This window comes from Mytilus galloprovincialis, chromosome 9 (genome assembly GCF_965363235.1).
Source record: "Mytilus galloprovincialis chromosome 9, xbMytGall1.hap1.1, whole genome shotgun sequence".
Lineage (NCBI taxonomy): Eukaryota > Metazoa > Mollusca > Bivalvia > Mytilida > Mytilidae > Mytilus > Mytilus galloprovincialis.
This window is the reverse complement of record NC_134846.1, coordinates 13,418,830-13,440,521: the sequence shown is the minus strand read 5'-3', so window position 1 is coordinate 13,440,521 and position 21,692 is coordinate 13,418,830. Positions and strand designations below refer to the sequence as shown.

Genomic DNA, 21,692 nt, shown 5'->3' with positions numbered 1-21,692 from the left:
CAGAAACACTTCAAATATACCAAGTTAAGCCTTTCACTATAGGTGGTAGTCATAATATCTACAATAGATTCTGCACAAAATGCACCAATGGATAAAATCATCATTAAGGGGCAATAACTCCTGAAGAAGACATCCAATGATTTAGTTATATTGAAATTTTCATAAATTTTCAATCACTGAACATATGTTTACAGTTTCTACTTTTGACCTATTACTAACTAGGAATGATGGCGAAGTTCCAGAACTTTTGTAAAAATGTTCAAAACAAACTGACGGTATATCAATGCCAAAGAAAATTTTAAAAATCTTACATAGCATGCAAGGTCTCTATTAAAGGTTCAAGGGGAATTGTTGTATTTTGGACAGACAGACAGGCGAACAATGTAGTCTATTTCTTTTTCACAACATCTTATCAAATTTATTGATTCAGCAAATCAGACATCTCTACTCCAGCTATTCCTCAAATTAAGAAATGATCTATATTTCACTTTATTTTGTCCATTCAACTTTTGAACAACTATGATGATGAGATTCCACAATGAGATTTATGCATAATATTGTAAGTTAGCCTTCTTTTTGGCTTGCACTTCTATGATAGCATCCATATAGTCTTCATGCTGTAACTCTGTAGCACCCCTTCTCAATGCAATCATACCCTGAAATTAAAGAAAAGAATGCTGAATTTTACAATGCAATCATACCCTGAAATTAAAGTGAAAAAAACTGAATTTCAATTTATAAGTTTTCCTTATTCAACAGGTTTAACTATCAACAATAAACATAAAAGGTAATCTTCTATTACAGAGTTTGTCTAGTTCTGATTGATAAACTTTCTATAATGAATAAAACAGATATGGAAGTAAAAAGACATTAGATCAATTTGCATATCATTAAAATATAATATTGCATTTTTTTTAGCTGTACTCCGTTACTCCTGTTTTCTTGTATCAAGATATATGTCCGAATTATCTACTTTTTCAGGTAAGTTATTTTGGTATATTAAATGTTTTATTACTCCAAGTTATATGGTTGTAGGTTACTACTAAATAGAGATCTAAACACAAAACTTATAAAAGACAATGGGGCATTGTGAAATAATAAAGACATCATCATTCAACCAGTTTAATTGAGGTCTGGAGCTGGCATGTCAGTAACTGCTAGCAGTTCTTTGTTAATTTATGTATCATTGTCATTTTGTTCAATTTCATTTGTTACCTATTCTGACGTTGGACTCGGACTTCTTTTAAAGTGAGTTTTACTATGCGTATTGTTGTGTGTTTGTTATTTGTTTGTCAAAAACATGTTTAACCTGGACTCATTTTTGTTTTTTAATTTTAAGTTTCTTTCATTTATTTGGAGTTAAGTATGAAGTCCATTATCACTGAACTAGTACATATTTTTGTTAAGGGTCCAGCTGAAGCATGCCTCAAGGTGCCGGAGTTTCTCACTCTATTGAAGACACATTGGTCCATTATCACTGAACTAGTACATATTTTTGTTAAGGGGCCAGCTGAAGCATGCCTCCAGGTGCAGGAGTTTTTCACTCTATAGAAGATACATTGGTGGCCATCAGCTGTTTTCTGCTCTTTTGTTTTACATTATCCTTAGATTGTAAAAAAAGGAGGAATTTCCTTCAGTAACTTCCATATATTATTCCCTTTAATTTTGGATTTTATTGGTCTATTTGTTTCAGAGAAGATGATAAAAATAAAATTATTTAACAGAAGATAGATGCGGATAATGTTAACAATAGTGCACACAGCCCTATTGACCAGTGAGTTAAATTAAAACAAGTAATAAAATAAATTAGATAACTCAGGATGTCTAGACTTACAGCTTCTACACACACTGCCTTTAACTGGGCTCCATTGAAATCATCTGTACATCTGGCCAATTCTTCAAAATTTGTATCTTTACTAAAATCAAAAAAAAAAAAATTATACATAAAACATGAAATGTGCCCCCATAAACAGCTATGTAGCAAACCTTGTTTTATTCCTATGACTCATATCTATGTTGTTTGCTCTATACCTCCCTAAATTCACTAAACTTATCTTCAAAACTTGCACTTTTATACTACACAAAAAATACTATTAGCAAGAAATTTTTCCATTGTTCCAGAAAGCTAAACATATCTCAAATTTCATTGATAACTTTTTATGTTGACACTTTTAATATAGCTGATTTTTGTTACAATATATAGGTGATACCAGACAAAAACTGCATTTACTTTTACAAATTGTGACTTAGATGTTGAGTTGTTTCATTGGCAGTCATACCACATTTTCTTATGTCTATGAAATAGATATTTCAGGGGCAATAACCACTAAACAGGTCAATAGATTTTTCCTTAAGGTGGTACCTAACACTACAGGGAGATAACTCTGTAAAATCAGCTAAACGTTTTATTTACGTTGCGTAGTTGATGGAATATTAAGCTTCTCAATGATCAAAATCAGTTTTTGTCAAACTGCTATATAACCAATGTAATTTTTCTGATAAAATGGTTGGTTCAAATTTTTTGAAATTTTCATATTTTTGGCAAAGGGTCAAGGTTAATACTTTATCAAAATTTCATGAAAATTAAACGAGCCAAACTAATTTTAGTCAAGGTGTTAGGTACCACCTTAAAGAGGGAATAACTGCTCAAAATTGGAAAACAATTCATATTTGTTTTTTTTGTTGAAGGGTGGTAACATAAAAAGCCAATTTATTAAATCGAAACAATTTGACCAATATTGACTATTTACTTATCATTATAACCGTTCATTGACCTCTTAATTTGAAATTTTATATGTACAGGTAGGGTGATATCTCCTTGTGAGCTAGAATATTAAGTGTGTTGATCTATTCCACAGCAGAGTAATTTCATTTTTAAAACATTATCATACTATTGTCCTGAATATGTACATTGATCTAGCCCACTGCAAGGTAATTTCATCTTTTATACACTATCATACTATTGTCCTGAATATGTATGTAATATTTTGCACCCATTGATCACCAAATAAACAATGATATAAATTGTTGTATTTCAATATTAACATACCTGACATTCATTTTCCTGGAATGAATCTGTAATATTCTAGCTCTAGCTTCTTCATTGGGATGTGGAAATTCTATCTTTCTATCTAACCTGCCAGATCTCAGTAATGCAGGATCTAAAATATCTACTCTGTTTGTGGCTGCAATTACCTGCAAATAATGAAAATCAAGTTTAGTTTGAATGGTACCTATAAAAGCTTCAAAATGGTACTTAAAACAAACTGCTTTGATTGTTGAAAATATACCCCAATATTATGATATACAACAAGAATGATGTTATGAAAGCTACTGATACTGACAGATCATGTATGTACATTTATTTGACCTCTTTTAACAGTGAAGGAATCATCTTTATTTTTTTACCCTCTGAACAGAAGTAAATTTATACCAAGATTTTATTTAGCCTATCAACTGCAAATTAATTCTTTTTTTTTTGTGATTGTAATTTTCTTTACAATAAAATCTTTTAACATTAAATATTTTTTCAAGTATTTCTAATGATTCTATTTTAGTACAAATTTTTTTTCACTTTGGACAATGGGAGGTAACTTCAAAAATATTTATATATGACGGATGAGAAGGGAAAAAAGATAAATGGTGAGTATATAATGGAACCTTGAAAAATTAATAAATAGTTTATTTTACACTCTAGTGACATCACTTTCCTGAATAAACAAATAATATGTTGAAGATGTTTGTTATCAAAAATCTTTAATAACAAAAATAATTATCTTTTTAAATTTTTATCATGTCATGTTATTTAAGGCAAAATAACTGTGAAATCATATTTCTTAACATATACAAATACCTATAATGTGTATATACGCACCTTTATTTGGGCATTGGGCATGAAACCATCCATTTGATTAAGTAATTCTAACATAGTTCTCTGGACTTCTCTGTCACCAGCTTTTTCAGAATCAAAACGCTTTGTACCTATCAAGTAAAAAAAGTACCTAATGAGTCTCAGAATCAAAACGCTTTGTACCTATCAAGTAAAAAAAGTACTTAATGAGTCTCAGAATCAAAACGCTTTGTACCTATCAAGTAAAAAAAGTACTTAATGAGTCTCAGAATCAAAACGCTTTGTACCTATCAAGTAAAAAAAGTAATTAATGAGTCTCAGAATCAAAACGCTTTGTACCTATCAAGTAAAAAAAGTACTTAATGAGTCTCAGAATCAAAACGCTTTGTACCTATCAAGTAAAAAAAGTACCTAATGAGTCTCAGAATCAAAACGCTTTGTACCTATCAAGTAAAAAAAGTACTTAAGGAGGTAGACCTAGGTTAAGGGAAATAACTCTTAAAATCATCAGTACGTTTGTGTCAACCATTTTCATAAATATATTCTAAGCTTCTAGGTTACATAGATTATTTCCAATCTGTTTCAGGTAAATTCTTGAAAAACATTGATGAAACTTGACTTTAACAAACACATAACTGATTTAAAAAGTTATCTCCCTGAACCAAAGTCTACCCCCTTAATGAGTCTCAGAATCAAACAGCCTTGTACCAGCAGGTATTAAAGAGAGATGCCTTAGCAATTTTTTAATTGAATCACTTTGTACCTATCAATAAACAGCAATATTGATAAATCTTAGAACAGAAATCGATACAGTCAAGCATTGAAGCAAAGAAGATAAAGATCTCAATTTCTTCTAACAAAATAACTAGATTGAAGGCAAAACTGAAATCTCAAGATATCATTATGTCACCCGATCGACAATGTCGGGTGACATATTGCTTTTCCTCTGTTTCTTTTTCTGTATTATTATTATTCTTCCACTTATTTTGCCCGGCAGTTTTCTCGGAGCCAATGGAACCAATCTTAATGATAGTTAACTATAATGAGGAACACAAAATTCCGGGTTGCAGTAGGTCTCAAGACCATAAAAAATGGCTGCCGTTACCATGGAAACGGAACAATTGTGAAAAATTCCAGTTTTTGGTATTAATGAATTATTTGGTGTTGCTTTAACTTAGAATCATTATATTTTGATACAATGTAGGTGCCGGGCATATACTGGTTTTGGATGATTTTGGCAATCATTGGAACTATCATGTTGCGATGGAAACTACACCAAAAATTTCCAAAATATCAAAATGCTCCAAATTTAATAAAACTCCACAGTAACGATGAGCAACATTGGTAGATGTGCAATTTGGCGCTGGAATTTCAAAAATGTCTGTCGTTACCATGGAAACAAGTCAAAAATGGTAAAAATGCTTCAAAAACCTTAAAGTGGCATTTACTTTCTTAAAATGGTAGGTCAAATCCATTGAAACTTTGATGGTATGTTCCCTCCCATGTATCAATGTGGTATCTGTCATTAGAAATTTGGAATGGTATCTGTTACCATAGAAACCAGCCAAAATGTCAAAAATTTCAAAATGCTCCAAAATTGATGAAACTTAATATTTTTGTTGACTGTCAAGTCTGCATGAGACTTTTGAAGTTGGGATTTCCAAAATGGCCACCGTTGCCATGGAAACTGCAGAAATGTCAAATATTTTCAAAATGCTCCAAACTTAATGTAACGTAATATTATTGTTAACTGGCATGTATAGATGAGACTTTTGACTTCGGAATTTTCAAAATGGCTGCCGTTGCCATGGAAACAGAAGAAATGTGAAACTTTTGACAATGCTCAAAATGTACTGAAAATTTACAGAAAGATAAATCGCAATGCGTTGATCTGCATTCACTGTTAAATTGTTTTCAAATGGCTGCCGCTTAGTGGCAATAGGGGAAGGGTGACATCCGCTATTGCTTGCAATGGCAATTCTAGTTATTATTATATTTATAGATTATCGTTGATCATCTCAAAGAGATTGATATTCTCGCTTGAGCTGGGACGGCAAAAGTGAGAGAGGCAATCGAGTTGAGATTATCAATGATAATCTGTTTATCGCTATTTTACCTACGACGACGTCAATTTCGTTAGCAACGCCACGTGTGTCCTTAGTTTCTAGCGATAATTTTCCATCTCAAGCGAGTAGCATTATATGAAAATTATCACAAAAATGGATCAAAGGAAAAATGCACATAACAGAGATAATTGTCTTTACTAATTGGATAACTTATAAAATGTCATCAGTTTATCATGATCCAAATTTACAAACCTATAGCATCCAATTCATCAATAAATATAATTGCTGGCTGTTTTTCTTTAGCCAAAGCAAATGCATCTCTGACAAGCTTAGCTCCATCACCAATAAACATCTGTACTAACTGTGGACCAGCTAATTTTAAAAATGTGGATTTGGTCTGTGCAGCACAGGCTCTGGCTAGCAACGTTTTTCCTGTACCAGGAGCTCCATATAGAAGTACACCTACAATACAGAAAACAGTAATTCTGTGGGGACTACATAATTGTAATGTTCAGGTTAGACACTAAATCCTTTACGTGTACTGATTGATATATTCTTCTTGGAAAAAGTGGTTTATTCAATTATAGACCCAGTAATTCACCAGATTTCACAATTCCAATCTTCCAGTGCATTCGATAAATGCAATTCAAGGTATGTTAAATTTCAGATTCAGTAGAAAGGCTTTAATAATAGGTTTAAAGGAATAAATGTCATTTATTTGAACTTGGTATGCATGCTGGAAATTGCAGAAAATCAGTGTGGTAAGCAATGGAGTCTTGAATTAGTGGTTTAATCCTGTATTAGTTACTAGCTTTCAGTAACTGTTAGTAAACCACGATTTATACTCTGTGTTTCTTTCTTTTTTTGTGGTTAGTGCTTTTTCAACAGATTTGTACAGTCTGTTATGTATTATGCTGTTGTACATCTGTTAGCAGGTTATGTCCTGTTTAGCTCTGCCACATTCTTTATGATTCAATGGTTGGTTTTGGTTGCTGTCTGCAATATTTGTTTTCCGTTAAATTGTTTAAAGAATAAATCAGACTGTAGGGTTCAAATTTTGTTCTTTAAGGACTTTTTATAGCTTACTATACAGTATTTTATCCAACTACATGAACTAGTTGACTAACCTTTAGGTGGCTGGATTCCTAATGCCTCAAACCTTTCTCTGTGTGTCATAGGTAATACAACTGCCTCTATTAACTATCAAACATATAATAATCCAACATTAAAACTATGTGTATAAATGGGTAAAGATACTTCTATCAAATATATAATTATCCAAAATTAAAGCTTATTGTATAAATGCCAAATAGTACTTCTGTTCAGTAATTTGGAGGTATAGATAAGTTTGTTTGGATGGAACAAAGAGCTTTCCAAATAAAAACATTACATCAGTGTATTCATTCAATATTATTAATATGTATATATTATACATGTATTGTATCTGTATTTTTACTGTATTTTATTTTTCATTTACATGTTGTACTGTTAAATCAATCATCCTTAATCAGAACGAGAGTTGTATGTGTGAGTGTATGCGAGTGGGAGAGAAATGCTTTTTATTTTTACTTCATGTGATTACATGCTTGTTATGAGCCCTATGATTTGGAAATAAAATATCTTTATCTTTATCTTATAAAGTGTGTTTCGTTGTCTTGGATGAAATTGTATGATATTTCAATCACAAGCTGTGATTAAATCTCTACTGAAGAATTTGATATTAAATTATTTTGGTGATCTCACAATATACTATTTGTATCTTAAGGTCTTCTAAAAAATTATTCCGTAACTGTCAATATCTAGAGTGAAATTTACTTCTTGAATCTGTTTATCTAAGCCACCAATATCTGAATACTGTTCTGTTGGTCTTTCGTCCACTTCCATAGCTTTCACCCGAGAATCAAATCTGAATTAGAGAAAAAAATATTTACAATTTAAATCAATAACCAACAGCCCTTAAAGCATGTATACTGTAAATGGATATACGTGCATCACCTCAAGAAAATGTGCTGTATCACTAAAGATGACTCTTAATAAGGATATTTTTGTCATGACAAGAGCATTTGTTTACTTTCAGAAGTTTTGGTCATGAGCATTCGTGGCCTTGCTGTCATAAAAATATTTGGTACAATTATTGTAATCCAGCTAAGAGTTCAAGTGCACAGAAACTAAATAATGTGGGTTTTTTTTTCTCACATACCTGATATCCTACCTTTCACTACAACAACTGAGGTTTGTATCTTTTGATAAAAATTTATTAATAATTTTTCTACTAAATAAAACTGTTATAGTAATTATACTTACTCTTGCGGAAGGGTCTCCAGAATTAAATATGAATCTTTGTTAACACCCTGAAATTATAAATATAATAAGTAAAAGTTCAATGTATGATGCTGGGGTTGTTTTTTTTTGGCCATTGGATATGTAAATAAAAGTTTATAAATTTCATCATGGGGAAAAATGATCTGATTTTTCATGGCCAATTTAAACTTATTTTGAAAGTGATTAAAACAGATTTTACATGGAATTCTTATTTTTCATTTATCTCAAAAAACACTGCTTGCAGAAAACACACTGTAAAGCTTAAAAAAATCATTGGGCAGGTAAAATATTGCAATGTAACTCCATTATGAAAATATCAATTTGGCCGTCCTCTTGGATTTTAAGAAAGCTTTCGATGTTGTTGATCATGAAATTCTATGTAAAAAACTTCTAATTTATGGCTTCCATGAAGATACTGTTGATTTTTTAAAATCATATTTGAGTGAAAGAACACAGCAAGTCCATATAAATAATCAGTTTTCTGATAAAAAAATTATAAATTTTGGTGTTCCACAGGGCTCAATACTTGGTCCCATTTTGTTTGTTTTGTTCATAAATGACCTTCCATTACACATCAAAAACTGCCATACAGACTTGTATGCTGATGACACAACTACGCATACATCAGGAAAGACTATTGGTGATATGCAATTAAAAGTACAAGATGATCTCCAATGTGTTGAAAAATGGTGTCATGAAAATAGCATGTTCATAAATTCGGATAAGACAAAATGTATGGTTATAGGTACAAGACAAAGGCTGCGTTTAAATCAAGCAGAACCAGTTCTAACTATTGAGAATAATATTCTTCAAAAATCATCAATTGAAAAACTTTTAAGTATTAGAATTGACTCTAATCTGTCCTGGACAGGCCATATTAATTACTTATGTTCATCAATTTCATCTAGACTTTTTTTACTCTCTAAAATCAAGAAATTTCTAAATATTGATCTAAGAAAATTATTTTATAATGGTTATATTCTCCCACTGATAGATTATTGTTGTATTATTTGGAGTGGTTGTGCTAAAAATGAGCTCGTTAGAATAATAAAATTGCAGAAAAGGGCTGCAAGACTTATTTTAGATGCTGATCCACTTTCATCATCAGCTCCACTGTTTAAACATCTTGGATGGATGACAGTAGAGAACAGAATCTCATACCACAAATCAGTTTTGATGCATAAATGCCTTAAGAATGAAGCCCCTGTATATCTCACGGAAAAATTTAAAGAAATGCCAGAAATAAACCAATATCGTTTGAGAAATGCCTCTTGCAAAAATTTACAAGTTCCAAAAGCCAAAACAGAGCTTTATAAGAAATCTTTTATATATTCAGGATCTATTTTATGGAATAACTTACCAATATCCCTGAAAAAATCAACCTCAAGTACAAGCTCATTCAAAAAAGATTTAAAAAATTACTTGATGGAACATTAAGAAGCTGTGCGTTTTTTATTTGCATAATAATTGTCACACACTTACTCAAACTTATGATATTGTTGATGCCAATACTATACATGTAATATATGAATTTGTAACTTTTACCTGTTTTGAAAATTGTATATTTCATAACAATTTTTTATTTCATTATTCATGTATGTGTGTCTGTTTGATATTTTGTAATTGTTATATTTCATTGTATTTCATGAGGGCCTCAGGGAAGATTAGCTTTATAGCTAACTGTGTAACCCTCTTTAAATAAAGAATTATTATCAACAATGAATAACAAAAAAACTTCCTTGAACATGAAGAAGCTAAGGGAAAGGGCTACATTCCTTGAACATGAAGAAGCTAAGGGAAAGGGCTACATTCCTTGAACATGAAGAAGCTAAGGGAAAGGGCTACATTCCTTGAACATGAAGAAGCTAAGGGAGAAGCTAAGGGAAAGGGCTACATTCCTTGAACATGAAGAAGCTAAGGGAAAGGGCTACATTCCTTGAACATGAAGAAGCTAAGGGAAAGGCCTACATTCCTTGAACATGAAGAAGCTAAGGGAAAGGCCTACATTCCTTGAACATGCAGAAGCTAAGGGAAAGGGCTACATTCCTTGAACATGAAGAAGCTAAGGGAAAGGCCTACATTCCTTGAACATGAAGAAGCTAAGGGAAAGGCCTACATTCCTTGAACATGAAGAAGCTAAGGGAAAGGCCTACATTCCTTGAACATGAAGAAGCTAAGGGAAAGGCCTACATTCCTTGAACATGCAGAAGCTAAGGGAAAGGGCTACATTCCTTGAACATGAAGAAGCTAAGGGAAAGGCCTATATTCCTTGAACATGAAGAAGCTAAGGGAAAGGCCTACATTCCTTGAACATGCAGAAGCTAAGGGAAAGGCCTACATTCCTTGAACATGAAGAAGCTAAGGGAAAGGCCTACATTCCTTGAACATGAAGAAGCTAAGGGAAAGGCCTACATTCCTTGAACATGAAGAAGCTAAGGGAAAGGCCTACATTCCTTGAACATGAAGAAGCTAAGGGAAAGGGCTACATTCCTTGAACATGAAGAAGCTAAGGGAAAGGGCTACATGCAGTGCAAGCCTATGTTGAATAAGTTTAACCGTTTATAAAACTTATCAATGTAATGTTTATCTTACCACTAAATCACCTGGATTCAGTTTTTCTGGGTCAACCAATCCAATTACAGGTAAAAAGTATGTCTGAAATGTATTGTAGATGATATTAATTAAAGAACACAAAATCTGATAATATGTCAAAAGAAACTGTTTCAGGGAAAGGTTCCAGACTTTTTACAATGTATAAATAGGTAAGAAAAGGATGCTTAAATAGTCATTTAAAGCACTCCAATATATACCACTATTTGGTGGTGTTTTTTTTTTTGCTATTTGTAGAGTGTCTTCATAACCTTTAAATGTACAAAAGTTGTATAATTTTTCAAAAGAAACATTTTAATATTCATTTTGCAGATTATCCCATGATTATCAATATATTGATTCTCAGGTTATTTTCATTTTTTGTCTTTGTAATTAGAAGTAGCACCAAGTCTTTGATACCATGGTTTATTTTTAATATGTACATGTATCAAAAAGATATTTAATACAGACTTTGCAGGATGTACAACTCTGAACAGCCAAAATTTTTTAGAATAAAAACTTTTGTTCTTAACCTGATTTTTGGATTTACATGACTGTAAAAAAATAATTGGTAAAGAAAAAATCATATGGTGGTGCACTTTTTTTTTGCTACAGCCTTTTGAAAGTACCCATTTTGATGATTTTCCCATTTTTGGGCTATTATCGTGAAAAAAAATCACAGTTCCACAATTAAACTTTTTTCATACTTTCAATAAAGATGAAGTGGACCAATGTGAATAAATTTAATTTAAAAAAACTCTAGGTATATGTTAATATAAGAAAGTTTTGTCATATTCTGATGCTTTTTTCTTGGCAAATTTACCATGTTGTCAATTTTGTAAATTTGTGATTTTTCTCTGCATATGATCTCATGTTTTTTTGTTATAAATGATTGAAAAAATACATATCTAAGTAGTTTGAAAAGACAAATGTGATATGAGATGTTTCTGGAAAAAACATTTTTTTGTACCTCTAATCTATTTTCTAAACTTTTTAGCTAAATAGACTGCCTTGATTGGTAATGTTTTTGAAAATTAGTTACTTAAAAACTACTGATTGTAAATACCCAATATTTTCACAGAATTTATTTTGATTACAATATTTATTAAATACATTTCTATTTTCCACTGATATAACATAGTTTTGAAATAATTCCAGAACGAGATTTCAACGAGACTGAAACGTCAGAAGAATACATCCTGTAGAGGTTTATTCTCTATCAACTTTTATATCATAGCATAATTATAAAAAGATTACGGTATACATTGTAAGATAGATAATCTAACTAAAATGAATTAAATAGAAATATTTCAACAACAACTTCTACATATTCTACATGCTGTTGGTTTTTGTTCCAAATTCTCATGACCATTTCTAGAATATGAATACTGTATTTGGTTGTATATACATGATATAGTACACATATTTATATAATATCTGTTCATCCCTCCAAAATTGTTTAAAAAGTCTAGTTCACTTTGACAAATCTTCATAAGGATACTTTAAATAATGTATTTTTGCTTTATCAAAAGTCATAAACAATGAAATAATAAAGCCTCCCATCATTTTGCTTCTATCGTATGACAAATTTTTGGACAATTTAAAGAACAAATATATATTTACTACAAAACTGTACATACCTGTCTTGTAGAAGTTTTAATGACTGCACATTTTCCTTTTCTTTGGGCATCTAAATCAATATTGGCACCATCTTCTTCTGCACTCTCAACAGGGTCCATATCTAATAACTGTAAAGAGACATACAACAATGAAATGTTTCAGGGGTATTATCTTTGACCTCGAAGGCAATTATCTCGAACTCAATGGGGATTCACCTCTAACTATAAGTGATTATGTATGCATGTTATGTTGCAATTCCATGTAAGGTTGTTGAAATTATTATTTGGAACCCCCATTTTCTGCTCTTATATCAGTATATTTTAAGTATCTGTGACCTAAGCCAGGGATGGGGTAATTAAAAATGTAATGGTAATTAAGTGTAATGCATTACAATTTTCCATGTAATTGAATGTAATGTGTAATTGAGCATTTTTTTAATTACATGTAATGGTAATTTAATTAATTACATTGAAAAAAAGCCTGTAATGCTCAATTACTTTTGAATTACATTTCAATTACATGTACTTTATTCTTCTCATATATGTTATGATGGTATGATACTAAACCCCTAACGGGAAGGATTGTGCCTGATGTTCATATGATGAAATCATAATCTTTCAGTCAGTTTAGTTGAAGTCTGGAACTGGCATGTCAGTTAACTGCTAGTAGTCTGTTGTTATTTATGTATTATTGTCATTTTGTTTATTTTCTTTGGTTACATCTTCTGACATCAGACTCGGATTTCTCTTGAACTGAATTTTAATGTGCGTATTGTTATGCGTTTACTTTACTACATTGGTTAGAGGTATAGGGGGAGGGTTGAGATCTCACAAACATGTTTAACCCCGCCGCATTTTTGCGCCTGTCCCAAGTCAGGAGCCTCTGGCCTTTGTTAGTCTTGTATTATTTTAATTTTAGTTTCTTGTGTACAATTTGGAAATTAGTATGGTGTTCATTATCACTGGACTAGTATATATTTGTTTAGGGGCCAGCTGAAGGACGCCTCCGGGTGCGGGTATTTCTCGCTACATTGAAGACCTGTTGGTGACCCTCTGCTGTTGTTTTTTATTTGGGCGGGTTGTTGTCTCTTTGACACATTCCCCATTTCCATTCTCAATTTTATACTTTATTGGTGTTAAAGATAAGGATTTGTGTTTAATAATATAAATTGTAAAATTATATTTATTTTTCAAATATTGATATCACATACTTTTTTAATATATGAACACTGTAATTCATTCTGAAGTTTTTATATTATTTATTTGACCTACATACATGACAGAATTATTTTGAATAGTCTTATAATTGAAAAAAAAAGTGAGGATCAAATATTTGTGTTGTTCAGTTTTTAAGAAAGATCTTTTTAACTAAATAGATTAATAAGTAATTAATCACCTTGTAAAACAAAAACAAAAAAATGTGTCACTTTGAAAAATCTTTTCTAGATACTTCATTTAGAATTTAAAATCACTGCACACAATCATTTTGTCAAATTAGTATACACAAAAGGATTATAGAAATAAAAATTAACAGCTGTGAAAAACAAACAGCAACTAATCAGATTAAAATGTCCAGGGGCAATGCCACTATTACATGTATTTCATCTAATTAGCAAAATATTGCTAATATTTAGACATTATATACATTGTTTGTACTAAAAATTATTTTCAATATTGTGACAAGCACACTTTTTTATATTTTTAAAGTAAAACAAAAATATTTTTAATTTATTTATAATTTCTTTATTGAATTATGTTTAATTTAAATGACTTTACTTGAGATGTCAAAATACCCCTTGATGTATTGACAAGTTAATAGGAACAAATTCCCTCTCCTGTCAATATGCTGATCTTCTGATCAAGCAATATCTGCCACATATGTTCCTGTCGAAAGACTATTTAGAATTGCTGTCAAAGTGTTCAGACAAGAGTGATTCAGACTAAATGACAAAACATTAAAATAACTAATGATTATCAATTGCAACGCTTAAACTATGGTTACATGAATATTTTACACATGCATGTATAATATTGTTAAAAAATATGCTGAAATGTAATGTGTAATGTGTAATTTAATTAATTACTTTAAAGTAAAGCAATTGTAATTTAATTAATTACATTTCAAAAACTGTGTAATGTGTAATTAGTGTAATTGATCATTTTTGCAATGTAATGTGTAATTTAATTAATTACATTCCAATGTAATTGACCCCAAGTCTGGTGACCTCTATCTTTGATGTAGTGATCTCAAAATGAAAAGGGATCTTCCACATTTATGTGACAATCTTTTTAAGTTTGCTATCAATTTCAATATTGTAAAAAAGTTATAATCAGTGTTTTTTTACATTAATTTTACCTCAATCACATTAGAAACTAAATATGGCAGGGTTTTGTTGACTTTAATTTTCTCTGTATTCTCTTTAATCTTGTCTTTAGTTGCCGCCAGGTCATGTGTGATACGGAGAATTTCACTCCTCATTATCTAGAATATAAATGAAAATTGGTAAATGAAATCAAGATCAAGATCAAGAGAAATGAATGTTGATGACCAGCAGACATTTTACACTTGTAAAGATGGCAAGTATAGCACTAAAATACAAAAAAAATGTACTGTAAATTCAGAAATATACAGTTCATTGGTAGGATGTTGTTTGCTCTATGGTCAGGTTGTTGTCGCTTTGACACATTCCCCATTTCCTTTCTCAATTTTAGATGTAATTAAATGTGATTGCATAAATTTTGTGAAGAAACTGGAATTATGAATGCAAGTTTTCATTATTGAGAAACCTGATATTGTCGCATTTTTTATATTACCATGATTAATAAAAACCATTGCAATGATTATATGTGATATCTACTAAAACACTGCCAAGCAGTGATTCTGAAGATCTAACCATTTGTACTTTGTCAGATGAAATAATTTTGCATGTGTGCAAGCATTCTGTGAATTTCTATTATCTGAGATGGAAACATCAGAATAGGTCAACAATAACAAAAGCATACCAATTTCTCTCACTATACCTTGACCTTACTACATGACGTTAAGTAGCCTATTTTGCAATCCTTGAATACCTTGTCATTTAGTCAGCAGCAGGAAAGAACAGACATACCTTTATTTCATTGTCTAGAAGTTTTGTTCTTGTTACTATTTCATCTGTGTTTAACTTTAATACTTCCTCACCAAGACTTTCCTAAAAATAGAAATATATACTCCATAACTTCTGTGAAAAAGTAATACACTTCAATTCATTTTCATATCATATAAATATTATTCCAGAATCAAAGAGCAGAATGCTCTGAGGGATACGATTGCCATAGTTTTCATTGACACATGTATAGCAGTTCTGCCAACTTTTCATTAAGCAAATGCGTGAGATTTGGCCAAAATTGAAAAGATCAAAGAGAGAAAAAAAAAAGATCCAAGGATACTGCCGCAAAAAAGCATGAACATGCAGCCCTGGTACAGCTGGATAGTATTATTTTCAAAACTATTAAATTCAACTGCACATGCAAAATGTAATAATCTGAATAGTCACTCAACTTTAAAAATAGCCAATCCCGGCTACAAGTGTATGAGCAATGTACTTATTGTGTTTTATTTTTGTACTATCAATTCCAAGTTTACTTTCCACAGCAGTCACTGAGAGTGAGAGAAGGTATTTCACTTCGTATCTTATCACCATTAATTCTAGGAGGAACACCATTTCTAACTCTTTAAATATTAATTTCCTTTGGGTCAGTGGGCATGACTCCTTTCCACACACACCCCTCTGTTTAAATTGAGATCGTTCTGAATATAATACGACGTTTATCTACATCTAACGAGTTAATTTTTCTTGATGAGTCGTATTGTATTTCGATTTAACGGAAAATACTTCCGGAAGGGAGACAACTCGAAACGATAATATGGAAGACTCCATTTCGGCTGAAGGGGTGTTAGGTAAACTGTGGACTACATTTATTTTAATTTAAATGATGCATATGATTTAAAATTATGCAACAACAATAACCCTCAATAGCAGACAGACATAGAAAGAATCCCATGAGTTTCAAATTAATCAATGAAGCGGGGAATCCAGAGCAACCACTCAATCTGATACCCCTTGAAATCAAGAAAACTATATGCATGCGCATTAATACATAAACAAACCCGCGACTTGCGATTTGGAACAAGAATGTTTATTAAATGATATGACGAATGGTTCTCCATTTCTTTATCGGAGAGTACAGTATCAAATATCAGTTTCATAAAGGTAAAATCTGGAAAAACTCCACTTCAGTTCTTATATGACAGAAATAGAATTATCGGAATTCAGAAAACTCTCGCATTTATCAAAACTGGGGAATTCCCTCTGACGTGTTTCTAAATTTATAAAAACACTAAATATAAATACTGCTTAATTCTGTTTTTTCCGTGTTGATAAAAACACGCATATAAGTCAAGGGAAATATCAAGCATGAAGATTATGAGAAGAGCATTACAGGAAAGTTGTTTATGTTCAATCCTTTTGCCTGTTTTTACCTTTTAAAGCAAGACAATCATAAGAATCTGAGATGTTGCTGAATGTTTAGAATAAAACGGTTGACGTGAGGGAATGCAGCCCTGAGTCAGCGGTAAAAGTCTACAGATTGCTTGAAAGCAATCGTATCCCAAAAAATCAAAGTGATGGAAATCACTCATGGAAGATTAGAAGAGTAGTTTGAATAATTTCATATTATAGAATAGTGGGGAAAATGAACATTAATAAAGCACTATTGCATTAACAGCTGGTCTTTAGAAGGAAACATGCTTTACCAGTATGAGGATAAAATGAACACAAATTAATTAATATGGGTCTCTTAATTTGCACAATTTTATTTAAACTTCAGTTAATATCTTATCCAAATAATGTTGCCTGTTCTAAACATGGAAAAGAGGTTATATGACATTGAAGATTAAAAGTTGTAGAGTGCCTTTTGATCAATTTTTCAAAGTATTTTTCAACACAGGGCATTGAAAATGTACTTTTTCAACGTAAGCAAATTAAAAAACTTTTCTTATTGAAATGTGGATTCTTTCTTGGTTGCAAAAATATATATTCACTTCTAATAAAAATTCAAATGATTAAAATAGACATAATGATTGATGGGGAATAAACTAATAAACAATGGTTTGTTATAATTAATTTTTTTTAAATTTTAAAACTGTTTCAAGCCAATTCCTAATAAAAAATAGTGAACTAATCTAAATTGTTGATGACTTAGATGTTTATTGGAAATTTATCAAGTAAATTATAGGCCTTACTGAATACCTTTTATTTATTCATATTTATATTCATATTTCATTTTTGCTTTAAAGATCTTGTTAATCCATTAACCATTTATCTTTCAGATATAATTTACAGAATCACTTTATGAAATGTAGATCAAAAGTAATAGGCAATAAATAAATCTATCATCCTTATATATCAAACATCTAATATATACATTCATGACATTTGTGTATTCAATTATGAGGTCAATATTTGTATATTAAGATCTAGATGTATATTGCAGGGTTTGTATAATTATGTAAGACTGAGGTTGATAAGTAATGTGGTCAATTTGATTGATAGTATAGGTTTACCTTGTGACTTGTCTCTGATTGTTTAGTGATAATGACAGTTGTCAAGCATACTAGTATTGTATCAATACCCAATTACTTAATCAAAATGTTTTAAAAAAAAAGCCTGCACATCAACACACATTAGTAATGACATACAATCTTGAATGAACTGCTCCAATAATATACCCATTTTTTCAGTTTAGATGTGTATTATGTGCACATACATGAGAACAATAGGGAACTATATTTGTGTGAATACATTTACTAACAGTAGCTAACCTGTCGTGTTGTTAGGGAGGCCGGTGCCTTAGTAAAGATTTGGAACAAGTTCTAATCTTTTCAAAAATGATATCAGACAATGATATTATATGTCATGTCACGATGTGTGTGTTTGTTGTATGTAATAATGTTATATGTATTCAGGGTGCCAGAGCTTTATTTATTTGTTATACATTTGTTTTGTTTATCATCATTTATGTATCATTGTCATTTTGCATAGTTTCTTTTGATACCTATTCAGACTTCTTTTAAACTTAGTTTTACTACATGAGTATTGCTATGTGTTTCTGTATTCTACATTGGCCAGAGGTATAGGGGAAGGTTGAGATCTCACAAAATATGTTTAACCCAGCCGCTTTTTTGTGCCTGTCCAAAGTCAGGAGATTCTATCCCCTGATGCTAAAATACACAGAGAAAACATTTGGGAGGTGCTGATGATGTTGATAGAGGGCTGTTTAATGTCCAGCAGTTAATTAAATGTATTAAGGACAAGAAAATGTTAAAGTAATATAAATATTAACCCTGCTTTAAACTAGAATATGCTAGAAAACAAGGAGAAAGACAGTCACCCTACCCTAACTCTTAAGTTTATTTGTTTTTGCTTTTACTCCTTAAACAGGCTTAATACCATGTGGTTAGTTGAGAAGTAGCAGTTATTATATGGCCGAGCTGGGGGTCTATACATGTAGGTCTAAAAATGACAATCAGAGACAGGTGAAGCAAGAAGACTATTAGGCAAGTGTAACTTAGTCACGGATACATCGTTAATAGAATACGGTTTTGTCATTTGGGAACAGAGAAAACCAGAGGCTGACTATGTTCTATAAAGTGGTTGAGTGATGGGGGCAAGCTATTGAACCAACAAACTATTTGCAATAAATAAGAAATAAAGCCAAGTCAAGGCAGTGATTTTCAATACACGAACATCGTAGAAAGACAAGAAATTCAAAATAGCAGATCATTTAAACTGATAGACTGCAAAACAAGACATCCATAAGAACTCCTTTCTTCCAAAAAAGATAATGCAGTGGTCATGACAAAACTAGCAAAAGTTGAGGGTTTCACGGCTGCCTTTCAACACTTTTGGACATACCAACCAGTACTTCTTCCAGTACACATATACCCGTAATCAGATCCTGCTCTAGCCACTGTGTAACTAATATGCAGATACAGACTAACATAGCCTGTACTGACTACTATGTACTGGTAAGAATCCGGGTCCGTTCGCGCCCATTCACGTTCGCACCCACTCATGTTCGCCCCCTTTCACTTTCGCTCCCTACATGTTCGCACCCAAAGTCTGTTCGCGCCCAATTTTAATTGGTTTTGTGTTTGATAACTTTGTAATCAAATTTTTGGCAAGTGTATTCTAATAAGTATAATTGTTGTCATCGTCTCAAAATAAAGTGAGACAGCATTTTTTTTTGTGTTGAACAAATCTTAATCATGTTTTGGATAGTGTATTGTTAAAAAATTAATAATCCTTTCTAAATAAAGTGGGATTCTGTCAACGTTTTATTTTGTGCTGAATAACTCTTATAATCATGTTTTGGTTAGTGTATTGCTATAACTTTTGTTTCATTGACTTGTTTTAAAATGAAAGGAGATTCTGACTACGTTTTTTTCTTCTGTGTTGAATAAATGTTATCATGTTTTGGTTATAATAGTGTATTGCTATATCTAATTGTGATATTGTTTCAGGTCAAAGGGACCAAGCTGTTAAAAACAATTATCTTTTGTGTTTTTCATTTAAAATCTTCAAAGTTTTACTCATATTAAGCTATAAATACATTCAGTATTTACACCAAAGCAACTTTAAGGTTCATCATAACCTTTTGGCTAAAATGGCCGTATTTACACCCCAAATTTTACTCTGAGTACAGACTAACCTATACACCTGCAACAGTTTTAAGGGATGGCAGGAGCTAGATATATAAATTTTAAATGCATTTTATGTTTCAGAAAATTATAAACTTTTCTAGATTTTGCTATCCATTTTTTTTCGTTCCTGCAGAAGGTGCAAAAATTAACTAAGTAGTGAAAACGTTTGAGAAGCTCCCCTCATATAATCAATGTTGTGAGTAGTATTGATTTAAATGGACAATAGATGGACAATAGACACCTGTAAACAATAGGTGATTTAACAGGTTTAAACTGTGTAACTGAGTGGACCGTATCAAATGAAACTCGGGTGTTTGTTTATTTTGCTATCTTCTGCAGACTGGAAAAAAATGAACATCAAAATCCAGGTAAGTTTTTAATTTTCTGAAACGTAGACTTCATATAACTTTTATATATCTAGTTCCTGCCATGCCTTAGAACTTTCCTGGATGTACCAGTTTGTCTGTACTCATAGTAATGTTGGAGGTGTAAACACGGCCATATTTTTCAATTCCTTATGATGAACCTTAAACAACAATCATAATTTTTCAATTATTCAACTGGAATGTGAATAAAAATTGGGCGCGAATGTGTAGAGTGCGAACGGACCTGATACCGTCCACCTACTGGTAACTATACACATGGACATGAATGATTTTATAAAAAATGTAAATTCGAATATTTATTGCATTACGATGAACATTATATTAACGGGACAATAACGTATGAATGTAGGTTTAATGATAAATTTCACAGGTCAACTTGTCATTCCTGGGGAAAAGTGTATGTACGGTGACCGGCGAGAGGATGACGAAGGAAAATTGAATCATGTATTCTCCTAAAAACTACAAAGAACATTTCCATAACATGATATATTGACTCTTATGGATACTTAAGGCGACTGTATTTCTGTTTACAGGTCTCCATGGTGGTTAATTTAGTGAAACTGTGCAATATTTGTGTTAAAATACCTCTCCATCGTCCCAAATTGCCTTGTCTTCGAGCGTCGCCATTTTCACTGAATGTCACGTGACAGATCCGAAACTTCGACCATTAAATTCTTTTAAATTGCAATATTTCATGAATATATTAATTTCCTTAAACAATGTTAGAAGTTTGCAATTGAATCAGGTTTGGTTTTGATTTTTTTAGTGTAATTGAATAAATTGAATATGATTATAATATTGGGAAATAGAACAGAACAGAACAGAACAGAACAGAACATATTTTATTTCCAATTAAGGGCCCACAAGGGGCATACAGAGTATACATGAATAAGGCAAAGAATATTGATTTGCATAGATACATAGATACAAACAATTTTTTACATACAGTTACAATACAATTACTAACTCATATTCACTTTAATAAATTTACCAACAGCATTAAGGACCTGATTGTCTTCACAGTTTAATAAATAAATAAATTTATGCTGATTATCAAGTGTAGAAAAATTTGGAATTCTTTGGCAAACAAAGTCAAAGAGAGCATCTCTATCTGAT

The 21,692-nt window shown here is 31.5% G+C and overlaps 1 protein-coding gene across 1 annotated transcript; it reads right to left on the bottom strand.

Moving 5' to 3' along the window:
- Positions 1-473: 473 nt before the first annotated feature.
- On the bottom strand, positions 474-21,316 carry LOC143044454 (26S proteasome regulatory subunit 6A-B). Its single transcript, XM_076216480.1, has 13 exons — positions 21,162-21,316; positions 15,557-15,637; positions 14,803-14,928; positions 12,468-12,575; positions 10,831-10,893; positions 8,221-8,267; positions 7,732-7,822; positions 7,044-7,116; positions 6,169-6,378; positions 3,875-3,981; positions 3,050-3,195; positions 1,835-1,916; positions 474-656 (listed from the first exon to the last, which is right to left on the bottom strand). Exons 1-13 carry the CDS (start codon positions 21,201-21,203, stop codon positions 546-548), a joined length of 1,287 nt encoding a protein of 428 aa, XP_076072595.1. The 5' UTR covers positions 21,204-21,316; the 3' UTR covers positions 474-545.
- Positions 21,317-21,692: the final 376 nt, after the last annotated feature.

Coding starts and splice junctions, on each gene's coding strand:
- LOC143044454 (XM_076216480.1), bottom strand. CDS start 21,203: ATGGCGACGCTCGAAGACAAGGCAATTTGGGACGATGGAGAG. Junction 10,894..12,467: donor TTAAAACTTCTACAAGACAG/GTATGTACAGTT, acceptor AATACATTTCAG/ACATACTTTTTACCTGTAAT. Junction 6,379..7,043: donor AGGAATCCAGCCACCTAAAG/GTTAGTCAACTA, acceptor TCTGTATTGTAG/GTGTACTTCTATATGGAGCT.